The sequence below is a fragment of the Neolamprologus multifasciatus genome, chromosome 18, assembly GCF_963576455.1.
Source record: "Neolamprologus multifasciatus chromosome 18, fNeoMul1.2, whole genome shotgun sequence".
Taxonomy (NCBI): Eukaryota; Metazoa; Chordata; class Actinopteri; order Cichliformes; family Cichlidae; genus Neolamprologus; species Neolamprologus multifasciatus.
This window is the reverse complement of record NC_140456.1, coordinates 11,839,717-11,864,115: the sequence shown is the minus strand read 5'-3', so window position 1 is coordinate 11,864,115 and position 24,399 is coordinate 11,839,717. Positions and strand designations below refer to the sequence as shown.

Here is a 24,399-nt window from a genome sequence, read left to right as displayed (position 1 = left end):
AAAATTGAGGATTAAAAACATGCACAATTAGCCAAAACTGGCTACTATTTGGTAGTCAATTCAATAGAAGCATCCCATAACTAAAATGTACAAACAGATACTAAATTAGTAAATAGTTGTTTCATCCTTACTTGATTATTTATGATTCAATTTTTCTCCTAATTGCCAGTTATGCTATGATTTTCTAGAGCCAAGCCCTCCTTATGTGCGTGCTCATACACAGTTCAAGCATGCATACATCCACACAGTAATGTTCAGAGGCCCATTTGACAGCTGTGATTACTGCTCTTTGAATAGCATTGAGTGGCAGCCTGCAGTGAGTGAGATCTAACCCTCTCCTGTCCTCTGCTTTCAGGGTCCAGGTGGCTTAAAGGGAGGAGAAGGGCCTCAGGGTCCCCCTGGCCCCATCGTAAGTAGCCTGTTACTATGGTTACCTCATCTCTCTTGCCACAGAGATTGCAGCGAAAAGTAGCTGGTGCTATTGGAGAATGGAGTCACACATGCTGTGCACAGCTCCGTACTTTGGTCATCCAGCAGCACGTGCTATATAAGCTGCAGTGTGGAGGGTGGTAGAACCAAGTGGGGTGGTACGATCTAATTCTGTGACATCATTGCTTAAATCATGGCATTCAATATGAACATGTACTTCAATATTCAGGGCCAAATGGCATTTTTAATTTCTGTTTTCTTTGTTTAGTTTATTTTATGGCTAAGAAAGAAGTAAAGCTACTTCTTTTGTCATAAACTGGATGGTAAAAAGTCTCTGTCCTAAGTTACGCTATAGAGTATGCATGTCTTTGCTAATGCTGTTCTTTCTTCTCACTGCATTTCACGCCTCAGACTGGTGTTTATTGGTCAGTATAAAAATAATAATTTTCAGCTGTTAAATTTATGTAGCATATAAATGTCTGTACCACAGTTTGAGTAAAAAAACTCTGCTTGATTTATAGTGTTTTGTCCAACACCTTTGCTTGAATAATGATCTAACCATTGCCTAATTGCTTAATCGAACAGCAAGTAGGTTCATCCCTGTTACTCGATTGGTCACAAATGTCTCCCTCTAATACTTATCCGTTACTATAGCAACTGCCGTTGCACAGTTTTCACTCAAATGACAATTCCAAGAAAAGAAACAAAGTTTATCTTTCTGTAATGAACTCATTGTTTCATTCAGTATCGATCACAGTAAAGAATCATATACACTATAGCAGGAATGTCATCGCACTTGCTCATACATACTTTGTGGCCCTGAAAAGAAGCAAAATTGGGTGGGTAATCTAAAAAAAAAAGTAGGGCACTTTTACTCTGCCTTTGTCTCTAAGCCCCTCAGTTTGCGATATATGCAATGAAAAGCCTCAGGAGCTCCAGCGGTGATTTTGTACAGAAAGCTGACTGACAGGCTGCTTTGAACTGGCTGACATTTTGTTCAAGCGTTAAACGTGGGCTCCCGATAATTGCCCCTGCTCACCAGCGACAGAGAAACACCAGATTAGATGACAGCGGATATGCAGAGCACTGATGAAAAAATGATGAAAGTGAGAAGAGGGGCGTTCTCTGAAGGAGTGAAACCATTTCCACAGCGAAATGAGATAGTTTTCTTAAATTGGCTTGAAAGCAAGCCATTGGATGGAAACGTGTGATAGACTGTTTTGGTAGATTTCAAAAAAACTCCTTAAAAGGAGTCCGGTGTGCAATGCCCACGCACACAAGAGATGTGATATTTTCCTTCATCGATTTCCTGCCAGAGTTTGAGCTGCTGTTGTTCTGTGGGAACGTGTGTGAGTTCTGTGTGTGCGTTTCTTTTCTCGTCTGTGTGTTTGAAAGAGACTGATCAGGAAAGAATAGCACAGGGAAAAAAGAAAGGATGAATGCGACAAGTCACAAACTTTACAAGAAAAACATGGGTGAAATGAAAGGGCGGGAAACGGACTGAAAAAGCATAAAGTTATTTGATTCAAAGGAATGTGTGTGTGCTTGTTTGCGCATGTGTGTCATGGTGGCCAAGTTGGCAGGCTGTGGATGACAGTTTGGAGCTTGGTGTGTGTCACCAGCAATGTCTGTCATGAAACGGGCCAGGCATATGAGTGCCAGGTGGCATCTCACATCAGCAGCTGAATCAGAGTGTGTGTTTTTCGTGTGAATCAGTCCGAGGCTTTGGCCTGTACACATGCACATTTCATTTTATTTGAAAGCGGCTCTACCCAGACCTTCCCCGGGTAAGGGAATGCCAAAAAGACCTCGTGATCAACAATGTAGTTGCAGTTCATGTGTTTTGGGGTACCTACACAGTGATGAGCACCCACCTGGGAATAGTGAAGAGCAGGGTAATAAGGCATGCTGATGTGGGGAAAATGGTGAGACCTTCCAAAAGGCCTTGGCTGGGGAAAGCAGCTCTGGCCTATTAAATAGATAAGCATGTTCATCAGTGGCTCCCTTCATAGGTAAGCTTTGAGGCTGTTAGCAGGGTCAGTGTAATTTTAGAATGGTTATCAGTTAATGGCTATATTTCTAGCAGGTCACAGCTTATAGTAATGCTGCGGTTAGTTACTCACCAGACTGCAAATGCTACCATCGTCTTGAGGGAAAACTTAGTTGTTGTATGTGCACAGATAATAGGCTTTTATGTTTGTGATGTTTTTCATTCAAATCTACTTCACATTATCGTGACAATATTCTTCGGGAATCCTTTTCCTTCAAAATTTCTTTAAAGTAAACTGACAGGCTAGAGCTAATCCAGTTAAAAAAAACATGGCGTTTAAATGTCTTGACTCTTTTTTTTGTCATTTGTGGGTCTCGTAATAGGGACAGAAAGCAACAATAATATAACCGGCAACTGTGAAATGGCTGTAACGCAATCTGACGGACATAATCTGAATGTTTCCATCCATTTGTCCATCCATAAGTAGACACAAGTGAAAACCTTAAAATATATTCGGAATCAGTATATTGCCAACCACGCACAAACATGAACTGTGATTTTTATAATATTTTTAGTATCTATCTATCTATCTCACATAACACACATAAGATTTCTTTTTGCTCTCCAACTCTATAACAGAACTCCTGTCTTATTTAGACAGCTCTCTCAAACTATCACTTGGGTTTACACCATTGTCTTCCTGTAGCAATTAGCTTCTTGCAATATTTCTGATGCCTGACTCTGAAGGAGTCCCGTACATTCTGCTTTTCGAGAACAGTCTAAACATGTCTTATATGGAGCCAATCCAGTCAAAAGTCTTTTGTTTTTTGCTTAATAAGAGACAGATTTCAAGTATTGCTCTCTTTGATACTTTAGACATGAAAATGTGCCTTGAAGTTTAAAATACCAGAATTTTCTTTCTAGGCAGACTTTCCCTTTTTAAGCTTAAGTCTGGACAAAACACACTTGCTTTTTGTTTAACGGTTTCTTAGCTTTACTGTAGCAAATTGCATTTTTGAGTAAGACAGCAGTGACAGATGAGTGTTTGTTTACAGGGTTCTCCTGGAGAAAGAGGTCCTGCTGGCTCCGGAGGTCCCATTGGTCCCACAGGACGCAATGGTCCTCAAGGACCACCTGGCCCTGCTGGAGAAAAAGGGGGTCCTGTGAGTTTTCTTTCTAACTTTTACTTGGTGAAATACCTATTTAAGTTCAATATGTCAAGATTTTACAATATTCTGCAAATTATGTTTTAGGGAGAGAAAGGTCCCATGGGTCCTGCTGGCCGTGATGGCATTCAAGGTCCTATTGGTCTTCCTGGTCCAGCTGGTCCACAGGGTCCCCCTGGTGAAGATGGTGACAAGGTGGAGCAAAGTTTTAATACCTTAAAACCTAGAGTTGGGAGTTATAATATTTTACAATAACATTTTTTTTTGTTTGTTAAAAACAAAAGCTTTTAAGTTCTTGGTTAAAGATAAAAACAGAGAAATTAAAAAAAAAGACATTATTTTATAACCTCAAAGAGAGCTGTCAGCTTCAACTATGAACTCCTCTTTATTCTAAAGTATTCTTATGTCAATGTGAGGCCATCTGTCCGACAGCTAAAACTTGGCCAAAAGTGAGTCATGCAGCAGGGCAATGATGCCAAGCACAGCAGAAAATCTCCACAGAATGGCTGAAAAAGGGAAAAAATCAAATTGTTACAGTGGCACAGTCAAAGTCCAGACCTCAGCCTGAAATGTAACCTTAAGAAAACTGTGGATAAATGAATGCTCACAAAAATCAGTGAACTGAAACAAGTTTGTAAAGAAAACAGAGACACAGTTCCTCCAAAACAATGTGAGAGACTGATAAAGTCATACAGAAAATAAATATTTGAAGTTATTCCTGCTAAAGGTGCTACTACAAGCTATTAAATCTTTTCACAGGACTATATTTATTTATTTATTTATTTTTTTAACTATACTTAACCGCAAGCTTGTTATGACAGCAATTACTCCCGATAGAATCATACATTAAGTAAACAAAATAAGCACACACTAACGGCTTTAGAAATCTTCTTAAATGCAAATAGACAAACAAATCCATGTACTGAAATAGCCAGTTGTTTACACATCCTGTGTACCCTGAGGCCAGCAAATCCCACATCCACACTTGATACACTGAACCAGAAATTTGCATTTTTACATTTGTAACCATGACACCCTCTTCAATCCCAGTCACGTCTTCTGCCACAGCATTTTGTCAATCATAGAGCCAATGGGGTTAGACAGGGAGCCAATCAATTAATTACAAACACTCACCCAAGGTCTTTGTGGGCCAATCAAATTAGATTCTCTTGAGAAATATTTACTGCCTAATCATGGTAAAGGTGACACTTTAAGATATTAGACTTTGACTAAACATGGAGGAGAGAGATTTGAGCTCTGCTTTGTCTGTATGTGCTTGTTACGCTGCAGGGAGAAGTTGGTGGACCTGGACAGAAGGGAAGTAAAGGAGACAAGGGTGAACTTGTGAGTCTTTTTCTTTCCCTCTCGCTCTCTTTTAATGAAGTTTTATGTCACAGATTCATTCAAATCAGTGAGTTTTATTACAATTCATGTTAAATAACCAAAGATGCTGATTTCACCACTGAATTGAGTAGAACAAAAGGAATAGATTGCTAGAAAATGTTTCTTGTTTTGCCCTTAAAAGTCTGCAGCATATAAAATACTAGCTGAAGTGCTGCTATGTTTACAAAATGGTTACTTAGTTTGTAATAAGAACTGCAGCGTGTTCTGTCCTCATCTTAAGCACTTATATTTTTTCAGTTGACTTTTGTTTGTCCTCACACGCATCACGTCAAATACATTCCAGATTGAATTAGATTTTTCTTGCCGGTACAAATGTCATTATTCCAGGTAGACAGTGTGTGATGGAGATCAGGTTTAGCATGCAACTGCCCTATATTTCATTGCTCGATTCAGATGGTGTGTCTATCATGTACATCTTAATAATCAGCTTCCTCCTGTTTGTAGGGTCCACCAGGCCCAACTGGTCTCCAGGGTGTAGTTGGAGCTCCTGGTCCAGCTGTGAGTATCTCATCCTCTGACCATCTAATGTCAAAGTTTATTCTCTGAAGTATTTTCATACACTGATAAGAATGTAATCCTAAAACATTAAAAGTTACATAAATACCCGTTTATACTGTACTAAAATCCACTCCGAATATTGCTTTCTGTTTTCACAAAACTTTCCAACCTTTATTTCACCTTTCCTGAATTTTTAAAGACTTTCTTTCCATCATTTGTGATGCCTACAAAAGTAAGTGCTGTCTTCTTAATGTCATGTCTTCATTACCATACTGGCTTCTGGGTAAGAACAGTGAAATGGGAAATCAGATTTTAAAAACATTTTTTTCCCCAAACAAGCCCCCATGAAGACAGGGAGGGTGTAATAAGACCAAAAGGCTGCCGGCTTGTTATCTCCAGACCTGCAGTCCAATAATGACGGGCCATTGAATCGTGTCTCGTTTTGAAGGACGACACCTTTTTATTGATTCATCATCAGCCACACTCTGATATGAGCAAAAGTTACTCTATGCAGGTTTTTGCTTAACCATTTCTTGCTGATTGTATGATAATCAGTTAAATGGGTTGTTTAAGTGTTTAGATATATTTAAAAACTGGACACTTGAGTCTTAATTGTGCTTGCTTGGAGACCCTTGGTTTAATAAACAATATTTCATTTCCCAGATGGACAGAAATTAACAACTGTTCAGGCAGGTCAGGGCCATGCTATGCAAGCACTATTGCTTTTTTACTCTTGCCTCTGCAGTCCAAAAACCTTTGGCTGCAGTCCCTGTTCATTTTAAAATTCCCCATCCTTTTATCATTGTAATGCTGCACAAATTTCCTTTTAATTACAACTTTTAGTTGTGGTCCTGTATTAGTATCGGGCTACCAAAAAGACTTTTTCATAAAAGACAGCTTTTATACCCCATCAATTAAAATGCAATTACAAATTTGGTATTTGTTATCCTGGAAACTCATGCAAAGCATTACGCTTGTGCCATAATGTGCCAGTCAGTGCGCCAGTCATTTCCTTACATTAGGTTCTATGACACCAGAACTAGCTGAGAATACTGCCTTGTATGGTGCAGAACATCCTCTACTCTTCCATCTCATTAACACAACAGGGAAAGTCCTGTTTCTACAATAGCTGATGGCCTGAGGGCAACTAACAGCTCATTGCTGTAAATTATCAGGCCTTAACAACCATTCTAGCACAAATCCAGCATCTGGAGGGCTCTGTGGGAGCTAGAATAGTCCTGGTGAGACGGATTGCCATGAGCAGGTAGTGCTCCCGAGCTGCATAACAAATTATTTAACAGTTGTTTGTCCTGGTGAGTCAGTCTGCTCATGTGTATTCATATCTTCATAACTGAGTCCTGCTCGTGCTGTGTAGTTTTAGCATCATCTGCTCTATTTTTATTATTGCATGTCTGAATGCTGTTATCACTTGTGGCTACACTATGTACCCCACTTCTCAATCCTGGAAAAATGCTTGTGTATGCCGGCAAAATGAACGATCCAATTTCCTTCTCTGCTAAGGCTTAACAAGATTTACAGCAGCTCAGTCACCGGTGCTGTTGTGTTCAAGATGCAACTGAGGTCAAGCATTCGTAATGAAACAGTCTATGGCAAAGCAGTATTGATCTTCATCAGGATGTGGTGAACATCCTGTCCTACAAATGTGCTCTTGTTTAGCAGTGGCTTATAAAAAGACAAAAAAATGAAGTTGACAAGAGCAATCTTGGAAATGTCACTTTTGAGAGGACAACACATTTTTAAGATATGAAAAAGCTTATTTCTAACATAATGTAAGAAAAACAAAAACCCCACAGGAGCCACTTAGATTTATTTCATGAACAATCTAAACATAAATTTTGCGAGATCCATTTCACGTATGTCATAAATTATACCTTCCCGAGCATGCGTTTGGTGCCTGCAGATCTAAGCACAACCACAATTAACTATGCTGAATCATATCTCATTCAATTGCACCAGCTACACTTTTTACATTTAAACAGATCTATGCAAAAATTAGTATGGAGTCTTAAAAATATAAATGCTCTCAGCTAGCAGTTTTAGAGCACGTAATTATGCACCGACTTGTGCTGATTAAAGTCCTACCAAAGCATTTTTCTAATTAGGACTTCAGTGTGAACTGAAAATTTCAAGTTGTTTCTGACTGAGATCTTTAATTCAGAGAGCAGAGAGCAGTATGTAAGTTATGCTAAACATGCTGTTACAGTTCATAGTTAGCTTTTGCATTTCTTTTCATAAATTACACTTCAAATAAAACTTTATTTATATACTAATTCATTAAGACTAGATGAAGGTCAATCCAAGGTAAAATGGACAGTACTTAATGTGTCTCTGCAGAACTTATATCTACTGACCTTTTTTTTTATAGCCCAGTTTTTCTGTTTAACTGGAAGGAAAAGTGCCGAGTTTCAACATAATATAGTATTCAGTAAAGGTTTATACTTGTTTTTATACTTGTATTAAGTACAATTGTACCCAAAAATTGCCATTTGTTTCATTGCTTATGATGAATTGACATAAGAAATTCACCAGTGTTGGACTGTTTTCACGTGACACAAGAAGTAAGCTTCATACTTAGATGGTGAGCTGTTATTGCGTTTTCTATCTGTTTTGGCAGGACCGGATAGTTTCTTCCAGCAAAAGCCTCTATTGCTCTGTTTCAAGGGCAAGGATGGTGCCAACACATATACGGAGGTTGCAGGCTGTGCATGCAGTGTTACAATGAATAAGAAATTATGCAGCAGTTGAGGTCAAGCACTCGACATAGAGACACAATTTTTTTCTAGTCTCCCCGAGGAGATGTTCAGACAGTTAGATTTGTGACTTTTTTTTTTCTTTAAGTCGCTTTAACTTTAGTCCACCTCCTTGTAATCACCTAACATTTCCTTCTAAACTGTTCTGCATTCAGTACCATAGCCTGAAGCGTCCTACATGTCCCAGGGCTCAGTAAGAGCTCCTCAAGCACTTTCAAGTGCTGACATGTGTTTGAACTGAAAACTCCCAGTCTGTCAGCACTTCACTCTTTCCCCACAGTCTCTTATTTCCATCCTTGGTAGCTCTGTGCACCTCTGGCTTCAGAGATGAAGTCAGCATCTTTCACATACGCTGTTTACCATAACCCTTTGGCTATACTGTACTCCATCCTGCATTCCCTGATGAGAAGCTTTGGCTGCTCCCCTGGTAGACCAGCAGCACAATGTATCAGTGTTTAGAACTGTTGTCTGTCTCTGGTCCATTCCTGTCGCAAGTTTAATTTTCCTCCTCACACAGTCCTCTGAAAAACCAAACAATCAAACTTCCACATGTTGGTTGACTGTGCATTTTAAATAGCCTGTGAGTGAAGTGAGATAGACCGTTGACCTGTCATGGGTGCATTCTAATCACTCCAAGAACCCTGGGGAACAATATGTTGGTTCTCAGCATTGATGGATTGATAAAACTGCAGTAAAATGTCCTTCAGAAAACCATTCAAGTACTGTAACTGTCCATCCTAATCTGTGATTGAATGTGCGCATCGACCCACCATCTCCCGTCTGAGCTTGGATATACTCCGTAACCATGCAATTGATTAGAAGAATGAGAAAAAAATCCCAGTTAGTGATTGTAGAATTGCACTTGGTCAGTGGGAGTGAGAGTAAAGGTGTTTGCATGTCTTGCACTTTAACCTCTAACAGGGCAGTGATGGTGAAGCTGGACCGAGAGGACAGCAGGGTATGTTTGGCCAGAAAGGAGATGAAGGACCAAGAGGATTCCCAGGTTTACCCGGACCCATTGGACTGCAGGTATTCCCAAAATCTGAGGAGATCTGAAACTTTTATATCAATATTTTGACTGTCTAACTCTCGTTCTCTAAACGCATGACAACCAGGTCACGTTGAACAGTGCCTCATAGGTATGTTCATTTCTTTCCCTTGTCAAAGTCATCGTGAGCAGAATGACTTCCTCCACACCCCTACCGACAACATTTCATCTCTCCTTACATCATTTACATTACATCAAAACAAAGCATAATTTATTAATGCAGCCTTGACTCCTTATAGCACTTTGAATTGCTCCTGGGCAAATAATGCTTTTTCCCCTTCAAGCTTCAAGGACTTTTCTTAGCATAGACTGTGCTAAAAAATCCATCACCATTGTGAACATTTTTGCATTTGGCATTTTGCCGCAACATTAGTGGTGGAGGAGAAACTGCCATTGGTTTTTCCACTCAGGCTACATTATTATCATGCAGTAAACCGCTCCCCTCTAGTACTCTCAGGTCTAAGTAAGAGACCAGCTGCTGTGGTATTTGACCAAGTATTTAAATCAATGTACGGTAAATCCATTTATCTTTTGTAGATGTTTTTTTTTAATGGGCATATTACAGTAAAGATAAAATATTCAGTCCTTAGAAGATTCAGAAAAAAAGCAAGCAACTTGCTTTCAATGAGAATGTCAGGGGTGTTGTACAAACCAAGACTTAGACCAGGGGGTTAAACATAAGGCCCGGGGACAGATGCAGCCCAGCAAAGACACCGGTCCAGCTAATTAGACAGTATGGATGTTTTTTGCAGTGGGTTCATAGAGAAAAAAACCTTACAAATTACTGGTGTGTCTGAAAATTGCTTTATAAAACTGGACTGGCATAATAAATATACTTATACATGACAGTAATATTTTAGGGCTTTTGTCAATAAGTAACCTTCAGTTTTTGGTTCCACCTCCATGCACGTTTACCTATGTCTACTTTTATTTAAATTTAAAGCACAACCAACAAATTGCATCATTATTTGGTTTGATATGATCAGAAGTGATTAATGTTAGCTCAATTTATTTGGATATTGCACATGTGGATAGTTTAGTTTAGGCTAATTTGGTTTATTCAGAAGGTTAGCATTAAGGTTACCTTATCTTTTTAGTGGAAAACTTTAAGGGAACCATCAAGCTAGTTATAACTAAACATCGCAAGAAAAACATAACAAACCTGATCATTTGGAAGGCATTCGTCTCCGAGCATGCACTTCTTATTTATTAAATTACCAACAGCAAGTCTCACAAATAGCACCACGGTTATAAGCCCTTATAGCAAAATAGCAGGTAAAAATATCAGCATCAGCATGTCACCATAAAATATCATACAAATATGAAATAGTATAGTAATCAAGGATATATTAATCCTTCATTATTGGTTGTTGTGCATTAAATTCTGTTTTTAAAAAAACTTGATCTTGTTTGTGTTGTAGCTGTAGATGAAGCCAACGCTGTTTGTCGCTGAGGCACAAGAGCCCTAATTACATTTTACCATAACAAGTAAACTTAAAAGTGAAGAAGTTTGCGCCATACATAACTGAGAGTTTGTAAGATCAAGAGTGTTCATGTTACTGTTGCACTGCTCTATTCAGCCCTCCCTTACTCAGAACTCCACAGAGTCAAAGGAAGAGCGAAGGGGTCAAGCGTTCGCTCATTTAACCCAGTGAACCGAAGTTTTGGAAACTTGCTTTGGTGGCAAGGAATAAAGAAACGGCACACTTCAGAATAACTCAAAGTCAATTATCCAAGGACTCACCGAGGATGAAATTAGAGCAAAACCCTGCTGGTCAATAGGGCCAGATAACGTTGTTATTAAGTGCAATTGGCTTTTAATTGGGCATAATGCACTCGATCTCAACTCTTTTAATTATGTTTGGCTAAGCTGCCCTTCAATAGATGGCAGCAGCTGCAGCAAGCTCAGCTCTTCAATGCAATTATCTGTAGCATTAATGATTTTTGACTATGGGGAATGAATGGCTCCAGTCTGAAAGCCCTCCATCATTTGGGGCCATGTTTGCCGTGGAATATTGGAGTCCTCACTGAGCGCAAGAAATCTTCAGATTAAGAGGTTAAGGTGGGAACATAGAGGAGAGTAAATATCAGACTTGATTACACCACAGTGTGCTCATAGCTCAGGGCTAGTGTGGAAAATAAAAGGAAATGGCAGTCATAAGTAAATATTTATTGATTACATGTGTTTGAATGATGCTTGTTAATTCAATCCGTGCACCTATTTTGATATCAGTTCGAATATACAGTTTAGAAACAAGCCTGAAAGTCCAATATTGATTGACGCCTGTCACTTCAAAGCATTAGACATGAAATTGTTTGATGCTTGATTTATTTTCCCATTTGTACAACCCTTATGCTTTATTACCATGTCTAAATCCCAGTCACGCGCTGTAATAAATAAGCCTTTCCTGTCATTACAAAGGTACAGTAAATCAACAAAATGGACTGAAACTACACGTATGTTTTTGCAGTGATCGATATGCATGTCATTTTCATTTTAGAGTAACTTATCATTACCGCTGCTTTCCACCCACCTTATGATTATGCATGATCCATCACCGGAGTTAAACCAACACAACACAACACATAATATCCATAATTATGCCAATACACAATAAGCTACAACAGCAAGTGAGAGCTTCTTCATTTCTGTTATAGATCCACCTTCCCAAGGTGTATTCATACTGTTTCAGTCAAGCATGATTGAATCCCAGAGCTGGATAATACGCATCGCCTCGGCTGTCCCCTTTGTTTCCACTTTCCTGTGGACGTAGATGGATGGCGTTTCCACCCTGCAATTTACACAGGCTGATTATACCCAAGCCTCCAATACCCTTTAATTACAATAGGTGTCCTTTTTGACTAATTGTGTGTTTACTCGCTGGGGTTCTGCTTGTATTAATGCATTCTCCATTGCGTTGCACACTACAACCCCACTATTCAATACACATCATCTGAAAGTACCTGTTAATGAGCAGCAAAATTGTATGTGTCTTTACCTTAGTGGATTTTCGAATGTGCAGTTTTGTCTCGAGTGCTGCCTCGCATGACCTTTTCTCTGAGTTTTGAAAAATTTGTCTGCTTTCCAGGGTTTGCCCGGCCCTCCTGGTGAGAAGGGAGAGAATGGAGACGTCGGGCCAATGGTGAGTGCAGCTCTCTTTCGTATTGTTTTCACGAATAAGCCAGTGAAGTGAGAAATTGTGCTGATTGTTCAGAAGTTCTGGCTTGTAGCTGAGTCTGGCGGCTCCACCAGCTGTATAGCAGATGTAAAAGAACCGAACATGAGCATTCCAAATATTTAAATTTGCGTGTGGTCTGTTTCTGTGCACTGTGTTTTGCATCGTGTTTTATCACGTATTATTTGTTCACTCTTTTAAGAGTCAGAACAAACAAGCTTTTGCATGAAGGGTTGTTTTAATCTCACACCAGCACTTACACACGATAAACACAGATGCAGAGCAGCTTAGTTTTTTCTCTCCCTGTCTGTGTCTGACACTGACAAGGCACAATAAAAAATGTGGTAAACTACAACAGCTGGTCTGACATGTCTGTTGATGTTGTTGCTACTGCATCTACAAATAAGACAGCAGCTATGACAATGCTATTATTAAAGTTACATACTATAAAAGAAGAAAACAATGTCTTAGATCGAAGAAGTGATCGCTGAAGGGGGCCGTTTATCCTTATTTTGAACTCCATATTTTTTATGTTTATTCTCCGAGAGTAGCTTTTACCTCAATGCAGCCTCTCACTTCATACTCTTTTTGAAACAACGCATTTTAATGCCCTTCTCTTGGGACACTCTTTCTTTCTTCTGATTGGTTGCCTCTCACCAACAAAAGGTTTGAACAGCAGTCGTATGCCCCAAGTTTACCTAATAAAGGACATACGCTCTCTCCTCGCCTTTTGACAGGGTCCACCTGGTCCTCCTGGCCCCAGAGGTCCTCAGGGTTCCGGTGGAGCCAGTGTAAGTTGATATTTGTTTTCTTTGTCCTCTATTAGGCTTCAGTTACAGTTAGCTTTTTTTTTTTTAAATTACAGCTTGTTAAACAATTTCTTTTTATAAGATTCTTGTACTCACTGCTGTCTCTGTGATTTATCTGCAGGGTGCACAAGGTCCTCCTGGGAGTATTGGTACAATGGGAGGTGTGGGTGAAAAGGTAAGAACCAAATATTGCTCATATCTTTTTCAGCTCCTAGAAATAAAATTCTATCTTTTCTTTGGTAAGTTTTGCCTCAAATTATGTTCGTTATATTTGCTGTTTCTCTTTCCACTTCTCAAGGACACTGCTCTTAAAACACAAACTGAAAAAACACAACATACATTAGCGTATCAACATCAGTTGATACGCTAATTAGCTGATAAAGCTGGACTGTTTGATGTCAGTGTGATAATAAACTTTTCACAAACTAATTCACATATCACTGTAAATTCACAGGGAGAAACCGGCGAGGCTGGCAACCCAGGACCACCTGGGGAGCCTGGTATCGGAGTAAGTGCTCTTTCTTGTTTCAATCTAGACAGCGTTTTTAACGTCAAAGCCATGAAAACTGACTACTTATAACCATCTAAACAGAGATTGCCAGACAGTCTAGCACTCTGCGTTCTTGTGCAACTGGGACTGTTTTAACAATCAACCTATAAATATTGCTTAGCACAGCTAATTAAGTTGTGTAATTAGATGACAACTTCAGCTGTCAGCTGTTCTACGGTCCCTCTAAGTATTTTTTACCTCTGATTAATCTAGTTAAATGTGTAGATATGCTAGCAACCTGAGGGCTTTTAAGCAGATAATTAGCTCAGACGTATTTGCTACGCTCCACCCTTGATTGTGTCATTGATCTACCATCATGTGCTAGGCTGCAATAAGGGTAAAATTCTGATCTGATTCTATGTTCTGTGACAAAAGTATGACATTTGTTGATTACCCTCCAAAAGTTGATTCTGTTCATCTGGACGTAGCGTTTTCTGGGAGAAACGTTTCGTCACTCATCCAAGTGACTTCTTCAGTCTCAGCTGACTGCAGGTTTCCTCAATCTTATAAACAGTACATTTGCATAATGACTGAAACCAGCCCACTGAAGGAACAATGGGCTGTGAGGTCAGTTCCTTAATCATAATTATGCAAATTCTCATGACCATTGATCAACAACCACTGACCAAAACCCACTGATCAAAGACCACTGATCAATGGCCATGAGTACCATTCACAGAGAGTTGGGGAATGGCTGCAATCACAGCATTGTAAGATGGTGAAAGATGTACCCTTAGGCCCCCTCCTCGATTCAGAGATGGTCTTTCCCTTTTCACGTAAATGGCCTCCTTGACTCCACACTCAAACCAGCGTTCTTCCCTGTCCAGGATGTGTACATCCTCCTCCTTGAAAGAGTGTCCACTAGCCTGTAGGTGTAAATAGACTGCAGAGTCCTGGCCTGACGAGGTAGCTCTTCTGTGTTGTGCCATCCGCTTCACCAGAGGTTGTTTGGTTTCCCCGATGTATGAATACTGGCAATCTTCCTGGCACTTAACAGCGTACACTATGTTACTCTGTTTGTGTCGGGGGACCCGATCCTTGGGGTGGACCAATTTTTGGCGCAGCGTGTTTTGGGGTTTAAAAGCCACAAAGACCCGGTGTTTTGAAAAAATGCGTCTCAACTGTTCTGATACTCCTGACACATATGGGATCACTACAGGTTTTCGCTTGGGCAGCGGTTGTCCTTCTCTCCTGGATCGGCTGGAGCTTTCTTTAGGTGCCTTTCCAGCTTTGACAAAAGTCCAGCTGGGATAACCACATTTACTCAGGGCCTTTTTGATGTGCTGTTCTTCTGCCTCCCTGGCCGCTGTGTCAGTGGGGATGGTGTTCGCTCTGTGTTGTAGCATCCTGATGACACCCAGTTTGTGCTCCAGTGGATGATGAGAGTCAAACCTTAGATACTGATCCGTATGTGTAGGTTTACGGTACACGTCAGCTTTTAGATGTCCCCCATTACTGATGGAAATCTCACAGTCTAAGAAGGCTAACCTGCCACTTTTCATATCCTCCCTGGTGAATTTGATGTGTCGGTCCACCGAGTTAATGTGATCCGTGAAATGTAGTACGTCCTGAGATTTGATTTTCACCCAGGTGTCATCCACATATCTGAACCAATGGCTTGGTGGTGTTCCAGGGTAGGATAGCAAAGCCCTCTTTTCCACTTCTTCCATGTACAAATTGGCCACGATGGGTGAAACTGGGGAGCCCATGGCACACCCATGTTTCTGCCTGTAGAACTTACCCTTGTATGTGAAGTAGGTGGAATGAAGACACAGTTTCAAAAGCAAACACACTTGGTCGATGCTGAGACGCTACGTCCAGATGAACAGAATCAACTTTTGGAGATTTATTTTCCTGGATGATTGAGAATGCATCAAGACATTTGTTGATTACATTTTTATGGTGATTTCATTTACATAATATGCATAATGTGTTCTATGATGCAGCACCTTGTGTTTGCCTGCAAACAAGGTCTCAGCTTTCCTTTCTTACGGTATAAAAAAGGAAAAGTTTTCACAGTAGTCATCCCGAACATCTTAGATCAGAGCTTTGCCATCAATCCAGACTAAGCCACTGCTTCTGTAAAGCAAGGGACACCTCACCTTGAGTCTGTCAGGATGTATTGACGTATCCGGTTGCTGCCTCGCTTCTGTGTACAGTGACAGATAGACTCCAGCGCTGAACGTCACAATGAGGTCAACTTTAAAGATGCCATGCTGGCATTCGCTCCAGCATTGCTCAGCTCTAGTGGACCAGTTAATGATTCTGGGCTTGTAATTATGCTTCAACTGCTGCTCTGAGTCATAGCCAATGCTTAAAGATTGCTATTACTACAGTCAGACACTATGCTGGACTAATTTGCTTTATCATCTGCTGGATGAAATAGAAATTTTCATTTGAAATAGATGCTCAAAGTTCAGTCAGTTGGGCTTTTTTTTTTCAGTTTTCTCCTCTTCTGGGCAGTTTTGTGAAAGTTTTGATGGTAGTTGGAGTGACAGTTTTAATAACATATTTGACTTGTTCCATATTTAGTATCCTATTGTCAAAGTAGTATGGATGGCTCTTATGTGGTCTTCATGGTGACAAGACATTGATTTATATTTCCTTAGGGCCCGAAAGGAGAGACGGGTGAGAAGGGAGAAACTGGGCCCCCGGGAGCTGCTGGACCCGCCGGAGCACGTGGACCCCCTGGAGATGATGGTCCCAAGGGTAACCCTGTATGTCAGCTGCACAAAAACACACACATGCATCCATGACTGATGCACTATTAGAGCTGCCAGCGACAGCGTCATTGTGTCATATTTCTCAGTCGAGCTTTCTTCTGCCACAGCTGTTGTTGACACAATGTCAAATATGTGAAGCAAGCTCACTTTTTTCAATGCCTCGATGTGTCTGCAGGGTCCTGTCGGCTTCCCAGGAGACCCTGGCCCCCCTGGTGAGCCTGGTGCTGCTGTAAGTGCTGCATTTATCCCTCAATCAGTGGCTTCATGTTTGCAGTGTCACAGAATTTGATGTATATGCATCATAATAATTATGGTTATGAGTTAGAGGATTTTAATGATAGTCAGTTAACACGAAAACAAAGAAAATGATCAGTGATCAGTATTTCAGTATTATAACTTTACCTTTTCTTTTTATCTGTGAAAATTCTTTTTGATATTATAATGTTGTGTCTCAGGACTATAATTGATTAATGGTGTTTTGTCTGGCTCATTTGTGTATTTTGTTTAGGGTCTGGATGGTTTACCTGGAGACAGAGGAGATGATGGAGAGGCTGGGCAGCCAGTAAGTCCAACATTATCATATTACTGTAAATGTGAGAGAACGGAGCAGGATTTACTCTTTCATTAGTTAGTCCAGTCTTTCTTAGAGTTTAACATTAAAAATAACAGTAATGGAAAAATGAAGATAAAATTTCTAATAGTGCCTATTACAAACAATTTCAATTTACTACTGCTGTAATATATACAGTTTACAATGAGGAAGCTCTAGTAATAACACCGTGAAGTGAGTGTAAAAGAGACCAAAAAACTGTTTCATATCCATCCTTTAAAATTGGGTATCTCTTTTTACAGATGTAGAGATATCTCATTATGTAACATCACCCTCCATTTTTATGAAGTGGAGTTAAGTGTTCTGTCTATTCTACTTTAGGGCCCTCCAGGTCCATCTGGTGAAGCTGGAGTACCAGGACCTCCTGGCAAAAGGGTGAGTACATTTCAAAAATGATGCATGCGATGATACTTTGATTCGAAGCATTTTTAGATTCACAACATTCTTAACATGCTTAGTGCTACTTTACTATCCACGGCACGGTGGTACATATTTATGATCACATACTCGGGTCTTTAATTGATCCATGGTTTCACAGGAAATTTGTTCCGTTAGTTAAATCCTAGAATAACCAGTAATTTCCATGAGCAGTCATACTGCAGGACAGTATTGGCGTATTGTGAATTTGACTGGCAGCAAGAGTGAAAGAGTAGGACTGCTGCTGCTGCTAGTGTCAGGAAATGAACTTGTCACTATAATTTCAGGCACTCTGCACCCTTTTATTCACACCAGACTTCAGCTGAGATTATTTCATTTCACTTGGGCTGCTTTTTTTATGATGCCTTTCAATTACGGTAATAATGTTTTACAATTATCAATAAACCATGTTGTTAATGTACCATATTAAAAGCTGCCACAGTGTGACAAGAGAGACGGACACTTTCATATTTCAAGTTCTTTGGGGTTTTTTGTTTGGTTTTTTTCCAGCAGTGTGGTGCCAGTGAATATGCCCAATCAAGCACAGATTCCACACATTTCCAATTCAATTTTATTTATAAAGCTCCAAATCACACGGCACTTTATACTGTGAGGTACAGACCCTATAACAATACAGAGAAAACGCCAAAACTCATATGATAGAGCATTTGGCATAAAAATATTGTGGCACCACAAAATTGACTCCCTCAAAGCTGTAACAACTGACCTCAGCGCCGGCGAGATGGGCTGTTGAACAAAATATACCGATGATTAGGAGATTAGGAGACTTGTTTTTATGGAAATTTCCAAAATGTTTCATAGTAATGTTACATAATATTTATCAGGTGATTCTGAAAAAAGCACCAAGTCAGGACTAATTGAATGCCAGCATCACCACTGGCACAGATTAGTGGCAGAAAAAAGTATATTTAGATATACAGCTACGGATCTCGAGGAATAACTTTTGCTTTAAAATGAGCAGTCTGATGTTGTCACAGGGGAGAAACATATCTCAGTGCCAGTACCTCTTCTTTGAGCAGTATTTTGACTACAGGAATTGTGATTAAAAAACTCTGATATGGCTTAAACACATTCATTTCTCAGTCCTATCAGCAACAAAGGGCTTGTGTGGAGATATTGTACAGCCCTGTGGGTTCTTGGACAGAAAAATGATCACTGGATAGATATTGCAGCATTATCTGAGATTGAGGGTTCCAAAAACTATATCTATGTTATTCGTTAGGCATCGGGCGCAGTAGTTTGGATGTTTTAGATGCAATTCTGTGTCTTGGGATAAAATGCAGGCTCAGATGGATGTGCATGCATTTTAAAAATGTTGGCCTGGTAAACATTTTTTATCCAGAGAATTTGTATTCAAAGGGGTAGTTTGGTGGTGGCAGAGACTGGAGAACAAATTAGACCTCAGTTGCATGTCCATATTAATAGACTTAGCGATATGATTTTTCATCCTTCTCCAAGGTAATTCTGCGTTAGTTTCTTGCCCAATATCTCCTCGAAATTGACTCGGGTTCGGTGCTCATTGATGCATGTGGCTGCTTGCCTACATTAGCACACATACGCACGGGTGCGCACACACACATGGCCACATCCACACACAGTCAGACACACATTCACTAATGCACATACGCAGTTGCCGGTGCTTGTAACCTACATTGAGGACTGGTGGCTTTTGTTTGGTCTATTTGATTATGGGTTGTAATGGCAAATGTTAGCCCACTTACAAGGTTTTGACCAGAGGCTGTTTGGTGAAAACGCTGATGCATTTTTATCTCAGTATGTTTGGAATGTAGGACAATTTGCTTGCAATGATGTTGCCTGGTTCTGCATAACTCAAGGTCAGAGCATGCTTCAGCTAAATAATTAGTATATGAAACTGCTGTGTGTTTTGCAAATGTTGGATCATTTTACTTTTAGAGACAAAGTCAGTTGGTGTGTGCTTTTTAGCAGGTTTTACAATGATTTGTTTTCCAAGTATGTGCTTACAAAATCCTCATATTGTTTAAACTTTGTTTTTCCCAGGGAACCGCTGGACCAGCAGGTCAGGCAGGCAGACAAGGAGAAAAGGGATCTAAGGTAAGTTAGAGAAACTAGGATTTTATAAATTATAATCTTGTTTTGAACAGTGTTAATATATACTGTTTAATTTTTTTTTAAGTTAGGTTAAATGCTGTAATATAGTTATAATTACCCAAACTTATGAATAAAATAAACATGTTGATCCTAAGAAGTATGAAAACTATTTATCTTACTGATGAACAAAGATTTGTCATCTGAATCTTCAGCTTCAGCTTATATAGTGATTTTCAACTTTTTTGAGTACAGTAATTTGATTATGTTAATATGTCAAAATGTTAGCATGATTTCAGTTGATTTCACTAAAAAAGGCCAAAAAAAAATCCAATGTTCACGACCACATGGCAGATAGACAAAGCTACTGAATAGCTACTGAACATAGTGGACCATTTAAAGAGTAATATATTTCAGTCAGAATTTGGCAGAGACCAAAAACAGCCAAGGGATTTGCTAGTATAAAAAATGAATCCACATGAGTAATAAGGCTGCTCCAAAACTGCTGGATGTGTCATAAGCAACTGTCGGCCAACAAGATTGTCATAACTCCTTTCATAACTGTCTTTCTTTGCATGTTGAAATTAAATGCCAAATTTTTTAAATATTTGCAAAAATGTTTTCCAGCAAAAAGAAATGTCTAGAAACTCTGGAAAGAACAAGCTACATCCATTCAAAGCTTTTGCTCTAACATTTTCTTCAGCTGAATTGCACACATGTAGAAATAGACAAATTAATAGCAACAACTTATTTCTGAGGCTGTCAACAGATTTGATTGTTTTGTTAAAGTACACAATTTTCTGCACAATCCAAGATAATGATTGAAAGAGTTTAAAAATCATTGAAAGTTTTAAATTGTGGTGGGTTTTTTGTACACAAATCACACGGTTTAAAGAATTGCACAAACAGAAAACATGACAAATATCACTTCTTTTGTATTTTTGTCAGCCTCCAGCTCTGACTTATTTTCAACACACGCACAGACTCGCAGTCGGACATATGGACAAAGTGCACATTCTATCCACACTGAGGTAAAGGCTTACACTTGATTTGACGGAGACAAGCCAAAGCCTGCGTGGTGATCCTTGAGTGTCAAATCCCGGCCTAATTAGTTGTCAGAACAATCTAATCCGCTCCTCCTATCATCCTAGTAAATATGACATCTCTGGAACTTCAATACATAAAAACCTGTCGTTCCTGCTCAGAGACAGCAGATGTGACCTGGTAACATTTGATCTGTTTTGACGTCGCAAATCCTCAAATCCCTCCACTCTAAGCTTTTGCAGCAGAAAACATTCAGAATATCGAAATGTATGACTTTGAAATACAGGATTAGTTTAATTATCAAGTTGGATAGAGGTCTAGAGGTCGTATAGTGTTGGTACCACAGGATTTTGCTTGTTAGGGCAGGGCGATATGACCAAAAATATTTATCACAATATACATTTGAAAATTTGCGATAACGATATAACTGACTAACTCCACAACTTTATTAGTGCAAAAAAACCCATCAATGTATTTTCACTTAAACAAGCAGCTGTTTTTTATCTGCATTAAGTCGCTGACAGTTTAACCAAAAGGCATTTCCAGTGGAAATTGGCTGACATATCCTCAGCATAACCATGTTTAATATCCACAAAACTTAAAAAGAGGTTATACACACACAATACGGTAATATTATGTTGAAGCACAGTTCGTATCACTCCACGAGGCTCCTGCCTACGGTAGCCGTAATGCTCCGACAATCCATCAAACGGTGCGGCTTCATAGCTTAGCAAAGTCGTACTGAAACATTTGACAAATTTTCGAGCACCATGTACATAAAATGTTTTGAGGTCAGTAAACACAACCAGAATTCATACATAAAGCACACGGGATTATAAAGGGTGCTGTCGATTTTCAGAAAAATCAAAGGATTGATTTTAAGTGTGCTGTATTTTCCAAAATACACAGTAATAACAACGGCCCGCTAGCATGCTCTACCAAAAATAGTGCTTTGTTGTGTATCTGACGGATGAAAGCTAAACCAGTTCCACACCACTGAAGTTGCAGCATTTTTGCAAACCAATTCTGGTTCATCTGTTTCATTTAACGATCCGCTTTCGCTCTTCTCATTCTGCGTTGCTGCCATGTGCGTATGTAAACAAAGGCACTGCGCACTGAGTTTTACCCATATTCTATCGCGATGTTTCATTTTCCTATCGTTGCCCAACATTACACCGGTATTACCGTGAACTGGATGATATAGCCTATTGCCTGTATTGCAAGGCAAAGGTCCCTGCAAAGTTTTGACAATTGCCAGAATAAATATGTGGGTTCTTGTTTTGTTTGGATCTGCTACCCATGGCTGTATATAAGTGTGCATAATATCCAAACACCATCTGTTTTATACATTTGATGAGAAAGTTAAATACAGTTTTCATGGATTTGTTTGTTTTCTTCTTCTTTTTTTTTTGCCTACAGAAGTTTACTCACTTACTCACTACTCGTGAATGACATAAAGACTAATGTTACTTTGTTTTACAGGGAGAAGCTGGAGCAGAAGGACCTGTTGGGAAAACTGGACCTGTAGGACCACAAGGTCCCCCTGGAAAGTCTGGTGCTGAGGGTCTTCGTGGAATCCCTGGCCCTGTTGTGAGTGGATCTTTGATAATCACATTTTCTGCATCATTATACATTTTATAAGCAAGTATTACTGGCAAATCTCCTAATAATTGTTTTATTTAATTATAAAAAATACTATTTTTTCTTATTTTCAGGGTGAGCAAGGACTCTCTGGTGCTTCCGGTCAAGATGGCCCTCCTGGTCCTATTGTAAGACATTTCCTTGCACCGCCCCCATATAATACTTTAATATCTGGAATATGAACTGCTTTCTAGTCATAAGCGTATTTATAAATCAGCCATTCTCAACAGGATTGTTATGACACAATAAAGTTTTTGGTGTGATCGTTGGTTTTGTAGCTCTGCAAAGAAGATACTGAATAGTAAACACAAATGCAGAGATCAGTGTCGGCTGTCATTGTAAGACAGTGTGAATTCATTTCACACTGTCAGACTTGACAACATGATTCTCTCTCCACAGGGCCCCCCTGGACTTCCTGGTATGAAAGGTGACTCTGGATTCAAGGGAGAGAAGGCAAGACATTATTACGATGCTAATCTCAAATTGCTTTATTTTATATTTCTTGTGTCTGCTTTTGCACCTTATCTGAAGCTTCCGAAGTAAGCAAATATCTCGGCCTGTCTCTTTGTTCACACTCCCAGTGAGAAGAAGAAAGGCTCTGTTTTGTGAGGAGTCTTTCACACAGTGATTTAATGCAGTGAATGAATATGTATAAGCCCAATAATATCATCTTCGTAATGGTCATTGGTTTAATGCCAGCATGCAGTAGTCGGAAGCAGATGGTCATAACTTTGCTCACCAGCAGGTGCTGAGACAGACCACCATTGTTAAATATGATGACTGCAATAAACACACTAATTATTTATATGCAGAAATAAGACAGCGCTGAGGCCATCTTGCCAGTCATTGTGAATAAACTCACATATGAATTAGCATATTTACTTTTCTTGTTGGTCTTAAATGTACAGACATTAAAATATTGCTGATATGAAAATGATGTAACATAATTAGTAAAAATATTTTCTTTTTGAATTGATTTCGTGCCCCTTTAATATATTTTGATTTGGCTTCTTCTTCTGGCTCTAGGGTCACCCAGGTCTAATTGGTCTAATTGGACCTCCTGGTGAACCTGGAGAGAAGGGAGACAGAGGTCTTCCTGGACCCCAGGGAACTGCAGGTGGCAAGGGAGAGTCTGTAAGTATCCCATAGAGTCATTAAATTAGCTTATACAGTAAATGTGAAGCCTGGTAAGTTACACGGAACATCAGTTTGTTTGTGTTCTAATAATTATTCTTGTACTGCCACTTTGTGGCAAATAATCAATAATGAAAATGGGTTATCTTCTCACTGCCTTTACTGCAAGACATTTTGAGTTGAATAGATACAATTTCATATCTTATTTTACACATCTATTCAGTGCATGTTGATTGACATCATTTATTTTAAATTTTCAGGGCATTAACGGTCAATCGGGTCCTCTTGGCCCTCCTGGTCCTCCTGGAATTTCTGTAAGTTACAAATCTTGCTGAACAAACATGTTTTCCATTTTCGATTCAGTGTTGTTCACCTCTTAATATTGCCTTAATTCCCTTCAGGGTCCTCAAGGACAAAAGGGCTCAAAAGGATCAACTGTAAGTTATAATCTTTCTTCTGCATTGTTTTTAAAAGAAGAGGCTTCCTTTAAATAAAATAAATCAATGATAACTTTTGTTTTCAGGGTTCAACTGGTCAGAAGGGAGACCCTGGATTGATTGGGCCACCCGGACCACCTGTGAGTTACCAGTTTATTGTCGTTAAATTATACATTGTACATAATGCTCATTAACATTACATTACATTAACAATAACACTGTTACTAAACAGTTTTTCACAAACTAAAATTAGTGAGTTGCTGGCTTGGTAAATCATGGGGATTAATCAGCAAATATTTTTCCAGTCTATTAATTACTGGTAATTTCTAAATAAAACATGATGGCGTGGTTCCGGCTCCTTAATTGTAATTATTATTGTGAATGAAGTACTTTGGTTTTGAACAGTTGCCCACAGGTCATTTCTTCACCTTGTGATTTGTGAACTTTTTAGACTTTTGTACTGT

At 39.4% G+C, this 24,399-nt stretch overlaps 1 protein-coding gene across 2 annotated transcripts in view; it reads left to right on the top strand.

The window, feature by feature from the left end:
* Nucleotides 1-24,399, top strand: part of LOC146497430 (collagen alpha-1(XI) chain-like) — an 82,169-nt gene that overhangs the window by 54,026 nt on the left and 3,744 nt on the right. For both annotated transcript variants that reach the window (XM_085140327.1, XM_085140326.1), the window contains 22 exons: nt 356-409; nt 3,475-3,582; nt 3,673-3,780; nt 4,876-4,929; nt 5,434-5,487; nt 9,180-9,287; nt 12,396-12,449; nt 13,220-13,273; nt 13,413-13,466; nt 13,746-13,799; nt 16,451-16,558; nt 16,740-16,793; nt 17,073-17,126; nt 17,496-17,549; nt 19,632-19,685; nt 22,206-22,313; nt 22,439-22,492; nt 22,764-22,817; nt 23,391-23,498; nt 23,759-23,812; nt 23,900-23,935; nt 24,022-24,075. In XM_085140327.1, coding sequence (XP_084996453.1) covers nt 356-409; nt 3,475-3,582; nt 3,673-3,780; nt 4,876-4,929; nt 5,434-5,487; nt 9,180-9,287; nt 12,396-12,449; nt 13,220-13,273; nt 13,413-13,466; nt 13,746-13,799; nt 16,451-16,558; nt 16,740-16,793; nt 17,073-17,126; nt 17,496-17,549; nt 19,632-19,685; nt 22,206-22,313; nt 22,439-22,492; nt 22,764-22,817; nt 23,391-23,498; nt 23,759-23,812; nt 23,900-23,935; nt 24,022-24,075 — 1,494 coding nt within the window. The remainder of the gene's footprint in view (nt 1-355; nt 410-3,474; nt 3,583-3,672; nt 3,781-4,875; nt 4,930-5,433; nt 5,488-9,179; nt 9,288-12,395; nt 12,450-13,219; nt 13,274-13,412; nt 13,467-13,745; nt 13,800-16,450; nt 16,559-16,739; nt 16,794-17,072; nt 17,127-17,495; nt 17,550-19,631; nt 19,686-22,205; nt 22,314-22,438; nt 22,493-22,763; nt 22,818-23,390; nt 23,499-23,758; nt 23,813-23,899; nt 23,936-24,021; nt 24,076-24,399) is intronic.